The sequence below is a fragment of the Peromyscus leucopus genome, chromosome 16_21 (genome assembly GCF_004664715.2).
Source record: "Peromyscus leucopus breed LL Stock chromosome 16_21, UCI_PerLeu_2.1, whole genome shotgun sequence".
NCBI lineage: Eukaryota > Metazoa > Chordata > Mammalia > Rodentia > Cricetidae > Peromyscus > Peromyscus leucopus.
Genome location: NC_051084.1, coordinates 74,700,408 through 74,715,630, shown reverse-complemented (window position 1 = coordinate 74,715,630; position 15,223 = coordinate 74,700,408). Strand labels below are relative to the sequence as shown.

Here is a 15,223-nt window from a genome sequence, read left to right as displayed (position 1 = left end):
GAAGGAGAATCATAAGTTCAAGCTAGTTCAGACTGCACAGCAAGACCCTGCCTGAAAAAGACGAGGAGAGCAGCATCTACTGGCAGCATCCGATGGGGTGGACAAACCTCGCTGCACCCTGGACGGGGTGGACCCAGATTGCAGTTCCCTGATATCCTCCAAGCCGTGGCCCAAGTCCCTGCATGGAACTGGGAAGAGGTTATCCCTGGTTTTCAGACCCCAAATCCTTAGTCCCCTCCACTGAGCCCCCCAGTGAGGTTCAGAGCAGGGCTGTGAGCACTCATTCTGAGCCCATCCTGGCACTGCAGAGGCCAGAGAAGGATGAAAACACAGAATCTTCACTCCCAGCTCAGCCTCTGCCCACACCAAGTCAGCCATCCCAAGTCCTCAGGGTCCTGTAGTCCCCTTGAGCACCCCCGTGCCCCCCCCCACACACACAGCGTATTTCTTCTCTGTCGCAGAGACAGCTGTGTTAGTAGGCAGCAGTTTACTTGAGTCAAATAGAGGAGGAAGCTATGCAGAATATAAACTATCAAATTAAATTCTCTTCTTCAAATGCCACTGGATTCGCTCCACCTGAGAATGCAATCAACGCCGGGAACTTCTCCCTGCTCCTCGATGGGATGCAGTGAACACGGTTTTCACCTACCATTTGAGAAGGGCTGCTACTGCTGCAAACATGGCTAGAAAAAACAGGGATGGGGTTTAGCGTTGGGGCTTGTCTCCTAAAATGGGGGCTTTTGTGAGCCCCAAGTGACGCCTGGAGTCGGGTTAGAAACAGTCTCATTTCCCAGAACCAGGGTATCAAGAGGCATGAGGTTGAGGGTGTCTGTGTGGTTCAGGGTTGAGTCCTATCCTTTAGAAGGGATTCGGGGGACTAGTGGGAGAGGGGGATTGGAAGAAGGGCAAATCATTTCCCAGCACTGCGAATTAGGGGGTGAGTGAAATTTATCTTTATATACGTTGTCAGCAAACCACTCAGTAAGAAGAAATCCAGAGCATGAAGCAGGAGCCCTCGCTGTTCCCTTGGCTGGAAGCCCCTGAGTTCGGGTTCGGGATCCTCCTTTCTGAGCCGTGCAATGATAGACAGAGTTCACTTCCTGGTGGCTGCACTCCATAAACAGTAAAATGGCTTCCCTGCCCATGGTGGGGTGGGAGAACTTGTCTCGGACACCACAGACTACAGTGTGTCTGTGGCCGGATAGGATGAGAACTTGGTCCTTTGCTCTTTGAAAGAAGCCAAGGAGGGGGTGACCATCCTGGAAGTGACCCCTAGGAGGCAGCAGAGGTGTATTATGAAGAGGTGACCCATGGAGACCCAAGGCTTCTCTCAGCCCTGGATCCTGGGGCTTGGAGGGGAAGGATTGCTGTGGAGTTACTGCAGGCATGTTATAGAGGAAGGCGTGGGAGTTTCTTGGGCCCCTGGTCCTGTCGCTGGCATGTGTCTGTGGTCTTCTCTTACCCAGGACCAGCAGTTTTCTCTCAGCTCTAGAAGCGGAGTAAGACCCTCCAGTTCTACTTTTTACTCCATTTCCTTCCCACAGCAGAGTTCTTGTCTGCCAAGAAATACCTTCATCCTCTGCACTTGGGGGACGAGAAATGGCCTTTCACCACAGAAAGGCCACAAGGTAACACAAACCCCAAGTAATTCATGAGCGCCTCCCCCCCAGCACTGTGTACCACACCAGCCTCTGCCTTCCCAAGGTAGACATCACACAGACAAATGCTCTCTTCTCTTGCCACAACACAAGTGTGGACACCAGGGGACAGCTTTGTGGAGTCAGCTCTCTCCACAAAGTTCTCTCCTGAGTCCCAGGGACCAAAGGCTTACGTGGGAAGCACTTTACTGAGCCACCTCCCCAGCCCCAACAGACTCTTAGTATAAACTGATACAGTGCCTACCGCTGAAACGCCTCTAACACAGGTGAGAGATGTTGAACGTGTGGTTTAACTGAGAAATGGCCCCCATTGGCTCGGCTGTGTGAACACCTGGTCCCCAGTTGGTGGCACTGTATGGGCAGATGGTACAGTCTGGAGGAAGTCCGTCACTGGGGGCGGGCTTTGAGAGTTCTTAAACTCTCCCCACTTCCGGTACATTCTCTCTACTTCATGCTTGCAGGTGAAGATGAGATCTCTCAGCTTTATTCTACAGCACTTGCCACCAGGCATCACCACCACTACAAATCTTCTGACACCAGAAGCCTCCATGAACTCCTCCTTCTGTGAGTTGCCTTGGTCATTGCATTATATCACAGCAAATAGAAACTACACCCGTGGTGCCATGTTCTCTTCAAGTGTCCATGCCTCTACCCAGCATTGTCCTGGCTCTCCCCAGCTCCCCTCTGCTCCTGTCCACCTAGATGGTGGCGTCCTGGGGGCTCCACCGTCCTTACTCAGTCCTCACCTTCCACTGGGGCTGTGGGTATGAATCCCACAGTGCTGTGCAGAAATTCCTGTGGCAAGCTAAGCCTTGAACAACCAAGTGAATCTGCCTGCTGCCCTTGAACCCCACTAAGGCTTCCAGCCAAAACAAAGCCCACTGGCCACCCACGAGATGCTCAGAGCCACAAGCTTGACCCTTGGTTCTGTGGTTCTGTTTTCCCAGGAGTGTGTTACCTGTCTCAAGTGTTTACCTACTTCTCCCTCGTTGGGAACTCCACATAGGTCTGTCCTGAGCTTGGGGATTCAGGCCTGAGAGGGCCAGCTGATACCCCAGCTGCCCTAATAGATGCTAATATCCTTCCCGTGAACCATGCATCTTGCCTGGCCATGGCAGCCAGCAGTGGTAGCTCACACCCATTTGCCTACAGTTGGTCTAAGACAGTGGTTCTCAACCTTCCTAAGGCTGTGACTCTTTAGTAGAGGTGTTAGCATTCAGACCCTCCCCTTGGGGACCCGCCCGGCGTCCTGACAAGTCATCTGTGTAAAGTCCTCTTTAAGAGAGAACCTCTCCCTCTTTTCTCTCTTCTTCCTTCCCTCCTCTTGCCACAAGGGCTCCAGCAACCCCCCCTCTCTCCTTTTCCCTCTTCCCCTCTCTTCCCTTCTCCTTCCCTCCTTTAATAATAAAACTTTCCACGTGGACGCCGCCTGCACGGTGTGAGTGACTTTCTGCCATGCCCCCTTGGCCGCTGCCCGCCATGTCCACACGGTGTGTCTCCCTCACCCACCATGGGGCACCTTGGCTCAAACCCGCCAACGCTGCCGCACGCCATTTTTACAAAAACAATTCTTCATGTTGTGGTAATGCCCAACCATGAAATTATTATTTCATAACTGTAATTTTGTTACTGTTATGACTTGTAATGTAAATATCTGTGTTTTCTGACGGTCTTACGTGACCCCTGTGAACGGGTTGCTCTACCCCCAAAGGGGTCACTGGTTGAGAACTGCTGGTCCAGGAGCAGGCTTAGGGTCATGTGACCCAGATTCTGTCAATGAACTGTAAAGGGTAGTGAAGGTTTCTGTGTGCCTTGCTCCTGACTCTGGTCATTTGATGCTGTTGGGAGGTAGGACATCCATCTTGCCATCTCAGGGGAGGCAGAGGACAGCAGAGGACAGCCACAGCTGGGCTCCTGGTGCAGTGCTGAGCCACTGACCTTCAGCCTCTGGACACCGCTGGGGCCTCGTTCACATCGAACCCGTGAACACCTGGACAGTTTTTTTTGTTGTTGTTGTTTTTTGTTTTTTTTGTTTTTGTTTTTTCGAGACAGGGTTTCTCTGTGTAGCTTTGCGCCTTTCCTGGGACTCACTTGGTAGCCCAGGCTGGCCTCGAACTCACAGAAATCCGCCTGGCTCTGCCTCTGGCTCTGCTGGGATTAAAGGCGTGTGCCACCACCGCCCGGCTAACATCTGGACAGTTTAAGCCACAAGCAAGCGAGTGCTGAGGTTTTCTGTAGCCAAACCCATACAATCTAATGGTGATTACAGTGTTCACATGCCAGACCCAGAGGCAGGGAAGCTGAATGAACAGAGCTCTCCTCCCGGAGAGTGTGGGAAAGCAGCCAGCCCAAAGTCCTCACTTACAGCAAGGGAGAAGCCTTCCCTGACCCTCGGCTTCCTTTGGGGAACTAGATCAGTGGGCTCCTGGGATTCAGGGGCTGAGGGTAGGGGTGGAGGGAGAGTTCCACCTCCGCTGTGTCTAAGAAGAACGAGGTGCCAGGAGTCTGAGTTGACAAAGCCATTCTAGGAGAACAGAATCAAAGAGTCCATCAGAGCCACTTATTGCTAATAGAACCTATTGGGGAAGATTTAGTTTGAGGCACAAAAGGACATCTCTCTGAATCGTAGATTGGGGTCCACCATGGGCCTGGACTCTAAGCCTCATAGCTGTAAAGATCTCTTCTCTCTGGGCATTGGCTTTGAGTCAGAAGGTGTCTGCAAGACTCTTCTCACTGTGGAGGTCTGGAGGCCTGGAGGTAATTCAGCAGGCGGCACACAAGCTCTAGATTGTGGGAATTAGACTGAGAAGTCACTCACAGGTCCGGGGAGTCCGTGGGAGGTTTACGGCCTCAGCCAAGTGACAAAGCCTCCATGCCAGCCCTCTTCTCATCTCCAACCATCATGCATGAAATTATGTATTAGTTCCGAGTTCTCTCTCTTTGAAAATCTCTGCTCTGTCTAACTCTTGATAGCCAGTTGTGTGCTAGTATGAATTGAAGTCTTTCCCAGAGCTGTTTGTTAACTAAATATCATCTCCCTTAGGGGTCCTTGATGTGTTCATCACATCAAATAAGACATAGAGTCTATTGTCAAGAAGCAGATTGCCCAGGAGCCCAACTCCCCATTAGCTGGCTTTATCCTTGCCATACTTACCCACACTCCCAGTCTTTATGTGAACCAGTCTGAGTCAGTCTGCATCTTGTAACCAATAAAGACCAATTGCAATATCCCATAGGGCAGGAAACGCTACAAAGACGCCTAAAGGACCCAGACAAAGAAAGTAAGGGGGTGAGAATGATCTTCCTGGCAGAGGGAAACACAGCACCAAGGCCAAAACCACGCTGTCTGTCTGCGGCCATGCCAGACACACACACACACACACACACACACACACACACACTGCTTTTGATTTGTGATTCTTCCTTGTGGACTGGAAGGTTTGTTCGAGGCGGAGTGATGTGACCTCAAACACTGAGAAGCTATGGGAGATTGGCTTGGAGAGGAAGACTCCTCCCTGAGTCTGAGGGCATCACCCGGGGCAAGAGGCTGTCTGAGAGGACTAAAGCTTGAAAGCAGGCATGCTGGCACAGAAGAAAGAGGGAAATAAAAGGGGGGGGGGGGAGGGGGAGGGAGGGGGAGGGAGGAGGAGAGGGCAGAGAGGGGAGAGAGGAAGCAGGAAGAGGAGAGAGAGCAGGATGGCAGAGGGAGTAAAAGAGAGGGGAAGGGAGAGAGAGAGGAGGGCAGAGAGGGGAGGGCAGAGAAGAAGGAGAGAAGCCAGAGAGAGAAAGGGGAGACGCGGGAGAAGGGGGAGGGAAGCAGGAGAGAGAAGACAAAGAGAGAAGCGGAGGAAGACCCAGCTGCAAAGCTCAACCTCAGCTGCCACAGCCTTGGGTTGGGGAAAGGCTCTCAGAACGGGAGGGGCTGAAGAGAGGCTCAGCCATCAGAGCAGGGCTGCCCCTCCTGCAGGGGACTCCGGATCAATTCCCAGAGCCAGAGCCTTTGCGGTGGCTCACAACCGTCTGTAACTCCAGTTCCAAGGGATCCAACTCCATCTTCTGGCCTCTGCTAGCATCGGGCATGCACATGGTGCACAGACATGCAAGCCAGCACACACCGATATGCATAAAATAATACTTTTTAAAACAGGAATGACCGAGTTGAAAGGACACTGAAGTCGTTCCATCCAGTGGAATCCTGTGAGTCCAGCCCTCCATCTCCCCTGAAGTTTGATACGTGGACATCAGAAGAATGCCATGGCCAGAGCCGTGCAATTCAGAATATTGAGGCGATGGAAAGTAGTTTCCCAACACCCGAAGCCAAGTGACACAGGCCCTAAAATAAAATCCCAAGCATCTAAACAAGGCCATATGATCCTGTTGACCCTGACCAGGCTCCCCAGAGCTGCCAGCTCACCCTGCAGCTCCCAGCCTGGTTTTCCAGAAAGCCCACACTCAGTGAAAGTCTGGGAAGCACCCAGTGGCCTCCATAAAAGCCTAATGGCCTACTGTGTGCATGACCATGATATTGGGAAAGGATTAAAGGCTCCTGTTTTCCCACTCGGGACCCATCCCAACCGTCTGATGGCCCGAGGGTCACTGAGGACACAGCGGCAGCATGGTATTGGCTCCAGGGTCTGGCTTCCGCCCAGCCTGGGATCATCTGTCCATGGCCTGAAGTGGCCTCTTGTTTGCCCTGAGGAGTGCAGACCTCATTCACTCTCCATGCTTACCTTTGGCTTTAGGGATGGGGACTGACAGGCCACCTCTGCCTGCACCACAGCAAGCACTTTATGGTTCTTGTTGAGCTCCCAGCTCCTGGGGCAACGCCTGGCACATGGTGGCTGCTCTTGGTGAAGGAATGAATGTGTTAGATGAGCTATTTTTCTTTTTTTTGTTTGGAGACAGGGTTTCACGTAGCCTGGGTGGGCTGAGGCTGAGAATGAGCCGGAAGTTGATCCTTCGGCCTCCACCACTGGAGTGGTTGGGATTGTTGGGATTGTGTGCCCCACCATCCCATTTTAGGTGGTGGAGAGGATCCAATCCAGGCCTCTGGTGTGCTAGGCCAGCTGTATACCCCAGCGCCAAGCATACCACTATATTTTAGTTAGAATTCTCCTGACCCGGGCGACAGAGAGACCTAGTGGTTAAGAACATTAATTGTTCTTGCAGAGGCTGTGAGTTCCGTTCCCAGCGCCCATGTTGGGTGACTCACAGCCACCTGTAACCCCAGCTCCAAGGGGTCTGATACCCTCTGGCCACCATGGGTAACTGCATTCATGTGCACATAACCACACATAGACACACATGCATAAGTAAATAAATTTTTAAAAAAAAGAAAATTAAAAGAGTATTCTATTGACCCATATCACTGAAATATTTTTACAAAACTGCTGAAGTTTAGTATTCTTTGTTAGACACACTAATGTTAAGCTGATAGCTATAAATTAAAGCAACATAAACAATAGATATAGGTAATATAGAACAAATTAAGAAAAAAAATTTTGTTTTTGTTTTTTAAGACAGGGTTTCTCTGTGTAACAGCCCTGACTGTCCTGGAACTCACTTTGGAGACCAGGCTGGCCTCAAACTCACAGAGATCTACCTGCCTCTGTCTCCCAAGTGCTGGGATTAAAGGCGTGCACCACCACTACCCAGCATGAAAAAATTATAAAGAACTGCATGTGTATTAGTTGTCTTGCTGCTTGAAGAGAGAAAGCTTCCCCTCCACCGCGGGGCTCCTGATTCATAAACCACATCCACAGTCCACGGATTGTGGCTTGTCTCTTTCTTTTTCTTTAACTGAGACTATGAACTCTAGGGTACTTGCTGAAGCCTTCCAGATTTTGACGGGTTGTTTCATCCACAGCCACTTTTCTGGTCAATTGCTCTCATGATTCACATGCATGGAGATTTCTTTCTTAAACCAAACATAGTTTGTGTGTTTGTTTGTTTGTTTGTTTGTGGTCAACAAACACTCTTTAGCTTCTACCTGTCTCGGGCCTTCCTCAGACTGCAATGGAAGGCACAGAGATGGGGGCCACTGAGGTAGTTTGAGTGTAATTGGTTTCCATAAGCTCACAGGGAATGGTGCGGCTTTGTTGGAATAAGTGTGGCCTTGTTGGTGTAAATGTGTCACTGTGGAGACAGGCTTTGAGGTCTCATATATACTCAAGCCATGCCCAGCACCTCAGACCACTTCCTGTTGCCTGCCAATCAAGATGTAGGACTCTCAGCTCCAACGCCATGTCTGCCTGCACACCACCATGTTCCACCATGATGATAACAGACTGAACGTCTGAAACTGTAAGCCACCCCCATTAAATGGTTTATAAGAGTTGCCATGGTCGCCAGGCGGTGGTGGCGCATGCCTTTAATCCCAGCACTCAGGAGGCAGAGGCAGGCGGATCTCTGTGAGTTCAAGGACAGCCTGGTCTACAGAGAGAGATCAAGGACAAAAGCTACACAGAGAAACCCTGTCTTGGAAAAAAACAAAAAAACAAATAAAAGAGTCGCCATGCTCTCCGCCCTTCAGTTCAGCCTGGAGGACACACCTGGAGGGTCAGACAGCAGCATTTCCTTGACATCAGCCCAGTCGGCCCCCACATGCACCTGTTCTTCTGCATGTCTTTCTGGAGTCTTCCACTTAGCGTGTATGGAAACAACATTTGCTCTTTAAATAAATGTCCTGTGGGAGGAGAGGTTGTGCATGTGCTGTGGTACAGGTGTGGAACAGAAGACAACCTTTAAAAGCTGCCTCCTCCCTCTGCCTTGTGAGTTCTGACACTTGAATTGTGGTTATAGACTTGGCAGCAAGCACCGGTTCCTGCTGAGCCATCTTGCCAGGCCACCTCTTCCCCCTTTTATGCCCATATTACACTGGTGCCTGTCACAGCGCCTAGACCCTGCAGTCATTGTAGCAAATGGAGCTCACCCAGAGAGCTCTGGGAGCAAGCTAACTGGCTCCCAGGAAGTGGGGATGGGTAGGGAGAGCAGCTGTGACAGCTAGAGGGGAGTCTGGGGATGGGCCTGAGGGGTGATCATATGCAGGTGGAGAGCTCACCTCCATCCGGCAAGGTGGGGTTAGGGAAGATGCTGTGGTCTGAACATGTGCACATCCTAAACTGTCCTCTGTTGACCAAAGCAGCTTAGGCAAGAAAGGATGTGGAATGCTAAGGACATGGAGACAGTACCTGCCCGCCAGCCATCTTAGCCTAATCTACAGACTCAAGATCAACGGAAGGATTTGTCTCCAAAACAAGCAGTGGTTCATGAGAAATGACCTCTGGCCTCCGTATGCGCACACATACACATACATGTGATATGTATGTGCAGAGAGAGAGAGAGAGAGAGAGAGAGAGAGAGAGAGAGAGAGAGAGAGAGAGAATGCAATGAGAAGGGTCCTTGCTTAGTCAAGAGCAAACAGTGAGAAATAGATTAAAAAGACCTGTAGACAGCATGTCCACTTATAAGCCACACACAGCATGTGAGCCCCAGAAGACCTGCCCAAAATGATCATAATAATCTGGTTTGAGGAAAAAAAAAGAAACAATACAGAGAGAGATTCTTTGAAGTCTAGCTATATAAAGGAATACTATATAGTACTGAAAAAGAGTCAGAGCTGTAAGCACTAGCGTGGATGAATTTTAACAATATAAACCAACACAGAAAGATAGCAGAATTCACACAGTATGAGTCTGCTTATAAAAAGTTTAAAAATGTGTGAAACAGAATAGATTGGGTGCGGCTGTGATAAAATAAACAAGGAGGCCAGTGTGGCTGGAGCCCAGAGTGAGGCTACAGGGACGGGAAACAAAGGGGCAGGCTTGGGCTGGAGCCTAGTGGCCCTCACACAGCATAGGGGTCACTCTCAGAAGGATGGGGGACTGTCCTAAGGTTTTGAGGATGGGATGACCCGACCCAGCTAATATTTTTCAAGTCCATACATGTTTCAAAATTATGTTCCCATATGTTCTAATTTCATTCTGTTACTGTGATAAAAAATACTCTGACTAAAAGCAGCTGGGGGAGGAAAGGGTTAACCCGACTTACCCTTCCAGGCACAATCCACCACTGAAGGAAGTCAGGGCAGGTGGAACCTGAAGCAGAAACCACGGGCAGAAGCTGCTTGCTGCTCGCCACAGGCTCGTGCTCAGCCAGCTTTGGTGCGCACTCAAGACCACCTGCGCAGGGGATGGTGCTGCTCACGGTGGGCTGCGTTCTCCTCCATCAACCAACACTCAACACACAGGACCACGTGACCTCAGCAGTTCCTCAGTTGACGAGTCTCTTGGGCTGTGTCAAATTTACGGTTAAAGCTAACTAGGACAACATAGTATGGAATAAATTTATTGTTTGTGTGAATTTTAAAAATGTGAAAATTTTGAAATACCACATGCTGATACCTCAGGCCATGAAATGTCCTCAGGGTGAAGGTCTCAGTTAATGATAGTGGTGTACATTGACACTGTAGACAGCCTTCCTGATTGTTCTGGAATGCGGAGAGCAACCCCATGGCTTCTCTCTTCATCTCACCACACAGCTGATTAGAACTTGCCCCAGGAGTAGAAAATGTCAGTTTAGCCTTTTCTTTGTCCCTGTAACCACGGGTGCCATCTTCAATCTGTGACGTCCTTAAGCCGAGCGCCCTTTGACAGGGGTGAGGCCAGTTAGCATTTGATACACTGGTCTGCATGGCACCCATAGGCTGCACTGCCTGTGGCTGCAGTGTGCACCCCCAGGGCACTGCTCCGTGTGTGCACACTCACCCCTCCTCCACTGTGGAGCCCGGGGGACCCCATGGGGTGGAACAGGAAACCTTGCACATCTGCTGGACCTGTGGAGACTGCATTGGAAGAAGGAAGGGGAAATCTGTGATCTGCCTAATTAGAGAGGAGGGCGTGGAATCCTGGGATCTGCCCCGGAGGGTTAAGAGCTGCTGTCCACTAGGGGGCCACACCAGCCGTGCTGCTGAGCCCTTGAGGAAGCTGCTCCAAACTGTCAGGAGCTATGAATCAATGATTTGAGAGTTGGGTGAAGAAAGGGAGTGAGGGAGGGACGGAGGGAAAGAGGAAAGAATCTCCAAGACCAGGCCCTCTAGTTAAGGAGACCCTCGCATTGCTTCAATCCATGGCAGAAAGCAGAAGTCAAACATATGGGAAATGAAGATATGAGGGTGGTGTTTCCTGTCCCCCCATTCTTGAGTCTGATCCAGTCCCGTTAACAAAGTTCACCTTTTCGAGAAAGGCTTCTGTCCATTCATGGGAGCTCTGTTCCTGGGACCCAGTGATCCACCTTATGGGAGGAGCTATCGGCAGTTGATGGCGTCACTTTCTGTGGGGGGTGTGGTCCCAGGTAGGCAAGGCTCCAATAGATGCCCCCACCCCCACCCCACCCCCGTGTGAGAACAGACAGCACACTGGACTCAAGGGCTTAGTAATGATTTGAAAAGAGGAGGTGAGTTTAGGAGGAAGGCTGGTGGAGGATGTGTAGGGAGATGGGGGTGGGTATAATCGATATGCAGTGTATAATAAATGAAAATTTCAAAGAATAAATAGAAAATATTATTTCAAAAATATTTATAGATATTAAGCAAAGAGGAAAAGAGAAAGAAGCAATATGTAAAAGAAATTAATTATTATTATTATTATTATTATTTTTTTTTTTTTTTTTTTTTTTTTTTTTTTTTTTTGGTTTTTCGAGACAGGGTTTCTCTGTGTAGCTTTGCGCCTTTCCTGGAACTCACTTGGTAGCCCAGGCTGGCCTCGAACTCACAAAGATCTGCCTGCCTCTGCCTCCCGAGTGCTGGGATTAAAGGCATGCGCCACCACCGCCCGGCTCTATTTTTATTTTTTAAAATGTATTATTTATTTACTTGTAGTTTTTAGTAAGGGTTTTTTGTAGCCCAGGCTTGCCTTGAACTCAACTTGTAGCCAAAGATGGCCTTGAACTCACGACACTGTTGGCTCCACCTTTCCGGTGCTAGAATTGCAGGTGTGCACCTCCATATCCAACTTAAAATTTGGTTTTAATTGACGAATAGTTATTGTTCATATTTATGGGGCTTGGTGTGATTTGTGACATGCGAATACATCATGAAATGGTTAAATCATCCCCTCACACACTTTTTTTTTTTGATGGTGAGGACATGAAAAGTTTGCCCTCCTAGCAATCTCCAAATGCAAGATTCATTACTGCAGCCACACGGCCTGGGTTAGAATCCAGAACCTTGAAATATTCTGACCAGGATCTTCCCATCTCCCCATTCTCTCCAAGAAATGGAAACAAGTATTTCAACAGAATAGTAAATTTAATCCAGTATTATGAAAGGTCAAAAACTTTACAAGAAGCTTATTTGTGAGTGGGGGTGGGGTGGAGTGCATGTCGGGGTCAGAGGTCAACCTCATGTGCTACTATTCAGGTTCTCTCCACTTGGTCTTTTGAGACAAGGTCTCTCACAAGCCTAGAACTTGACTATTCTGTGAAGCTGGCTGACACTGAGCCACACACACAGAGAGAGAGAGAGAGAGAGAGAAAGAGAGAGAGAGAGAGAGAGAGAGAGAGAGAGAGAGAGAGAGAGAGAGAGCTCACATTGGTGCTTCTACTTCCGGTTCTTTTGAAAGACACTGGGCCATGACGCAGGCTGCCTTGACAGAACATTTTATCAGCATGTTCTCTGGCACATCCACATACATCTCCAGATGTTCCGACACCCCCAGGCACACACAGCGTGACCACCTGGGCTTGTGTGCACAGACACTTGCCCACATTTTTTCTATAGGCGCATAAGCAGCTTCCCACCCACACTGGAGAGAACTGTCCCCCACTCAGAGAGACCAGGGAACAGGAGGAGGGCCCCGTAGACCTCAGGAGCAGGTAGCATGCCTGTAGACCGTGCAGAGAAGCCTGGTCCAAGGTGCATAGGACAGAGCCACAGAGGCTCCACGGCATCCACAGCAGTGCTCTGGTTGGCTCCAGGAGGGACGACAGTATCAGGCTACGTAGGTAAGATGGAGAGTCCCAGGAGGCAGAAACCTACAGCAATCACAGAGGACCTGCTTCTGGAAAGGGCAGGGCAGAGGTGCCGATGGGGCAAAGAGAGGCTGTGAAAGACACAGCGAAGATGGGAGGAACGTGTGTGTACGGCCCTTTGTTTGATACCATATTGATAGCCAGTTAGTTTGCCATGCTTTGGAGAGAGACGGACTGAAATGGTCTTCTGGAATAGCCATCCCATCAGTCAAAGCTCTATTCGGATCCTACCTTTGCCTTTGCCAGGAATCATAAACCCCAGTGATCCCATTGTGAATTTCCCAGGCAATTTTCAGCAGGCACCCAGAGCAGAGTCCAGGGGAAGAAACCACTGGAACCTCTTTTGCAAAGAGAGGTTTGCTTTGAATGAGAAATGTCCCCCATAGGCTCACATGTTTGGACACTGGGTCTCCAGCTGGTGGTGTTGTTCTGGAGGATCATAAAATCTGGAGGAGGTGAACCCTGACAGGAGAAATGAGTCACTGAGGGCAGGACTTGAGGATTTATAGTTCCACCCTACTTCCTGTCCACTTTCTACTTCCTGCATGTGGATGTAATATGACCAGCCAGCCTCCTGCCTTCCCTGACGACTGACCTGTCTTTCATGGCAGTATCCCATCTGGAAACACAAACTGAAATAGGACTTTTCTCCTCTAAGTAGCTTTTCTTGGGGTACTTTATCACAGCAACAGAGAAAAGGAGCTAAGACAATAATCTCATACAAAATGGTTTAGTGTGAATTTAGAAAGAAATATTCAGTTTCTCTGCTTTTAAGTTAAGAACAAAAGACCTAATCTTGTGATACTAGTGCTACATAAGGTATATGACCATTAATGAGCAAGAGAAAAAAGCGTTATGAGAACGCAGTAAAAGGAGGAGAGTAAAGAAAATAAATAAGCGGGAAAAGCAGTAGAAGTGAACGGGGAGAGGGGAGAAATGGAGAGAAAAGCAATTACATGAATAAAGATGGAAAACAAGGTAGGGTTGAGTGGGCACAGAGAACATCACTTCAAAAAATGAGTATGCTTTCTGATCTGAGCTATCCTAAAATCTTTCATCAGGTCATGTTGGTAACCAGGGTGCTTAGATCTCCTATATTATTTCGTGTGTGTGTGTGTGTGTGTGTGTGTGTGTGTCTGTGTCTGTGTCTGTGTCTGTGTGTGTCTGTGAATGTAGGTATAAATTATGAAGAGATGGGTGTTAAAATCTCCAATTATAATCATGTACTTTTCAGCTTCGAATTCTATCTCCTTCTGTTTTGTGTGTTTTCCCATCTATTATCAGGTGCATACATGTTTAGAATAGTTGTGTCCACTAGTGAACAGGTCCCTTTATCATTCAGGAACATTCCTTGATAACTTTCCTTGTTCTTGGGTCTACTTTGTCTGATATTAATGTAGCCATTTCAATTTTCTTTTTCTTCCAACTGAGATAAAAACCGCTGAGCATACCCCTTGTCACTGTGACTATTTCTAAGCATTTAGTGGGGTTGATATGTTCAGGTTGCTACACAGTGAATCTCAGAACTTGTCCATTGTGAAAACCAAAACTCTGTAAACATGAAATAACATCACATCCATTCAAACCTGCCCACACTGTAACCTCCATTTGTGTTTTTCTCTTTTTCTGGTGCTAAAGAATGCTCCATGGCATCACACACACTCTGGGTACTTTAGAGACTTAGAATTATACACTATTTACCTTTTGGTGACTGGCTGGTCTCACTTAGCACAATACCCTTGATTTTCATCCATGCTTTTTGTATTTCAGGATTGCCCTTCTTTTAAACGCCGAGTGGTATTTCAACATGTTTTTGTTCATCTAACCATCTATGGATGACATTTAGCTGGTTTCTACCTCTTGGTTCTTTTAAATAATGCTGTTTTACAAATACTGTTTCAAGACCCTGCCTTCAACACTTTTAGATATATTGACAGCATTGAATTTATACTGTTTTTTTTAGTTTTCTGAGAATTCACAGGGTTATTTTACATAGTGATTACAAATTATGTATCACTTTACTTACCTTGATTATTATAAGAACAGTAAATCTTTTCCATAATTCTCTTAGACTAAACTGATGTGCATATGTACATTTAAAGTATGTCTTTTTAAAGTGGCAACCTACAGAATGGGAAAAGATCTTCACCAACCCCACATCTGACAGAGGGCTGATATCCAAAATATATAAAGAATTCAAGAAACTAGACATCAAAATACCAAACAATCCAATTGAAAAATGGGCTACAGAGCTAAAGAGAATTCTCAACAGAAGAATCTCAAATGTCCAAAAGACATTTAAGGAATTGCTCAGCATCCTTAGTCATCAGGGAAATGCAAATCAAAACTACTCTGTGATACCATCTTACACCTGTCAGAATGGCTAAGCTCAAAAACACTAATAACAGCTTATGTTGCAGAGAATGTGGAGCAAGGGGAACACTCCTCCATTGTTGGTGGGAGTACAAACTTGTACAGCTACTTTGGAAATCAGTATGGCAGTTTCTCAGAAAATTGGGAATCAATCTTCCTCAAAA

General features: G+C 48.2%; 1 protein-coding gene across 1 annotated transcript in view; it reads left to right on the top strand.

Moving 5' to 3' along the window:
• Positions 1-4,300: 4,300 nt before the first annotated feature.
• Positions 4,301-15,223, top strand: part of Oard1 (O-acyl-ADP-ribose deacylase 1) — a 16,981-nt gene continuing 6,058 nt past the window's right edge. Inside the window, exon 1 of the mRNA XM_037199581.1 lies at positions 4,301-4,415. Coding sequence (XP_037055476.1) covers positions 4,301-4,415 — 115 coding nt within the window. The remainder of the gene's footprint in view (positions 4,416-15,223) is intronic.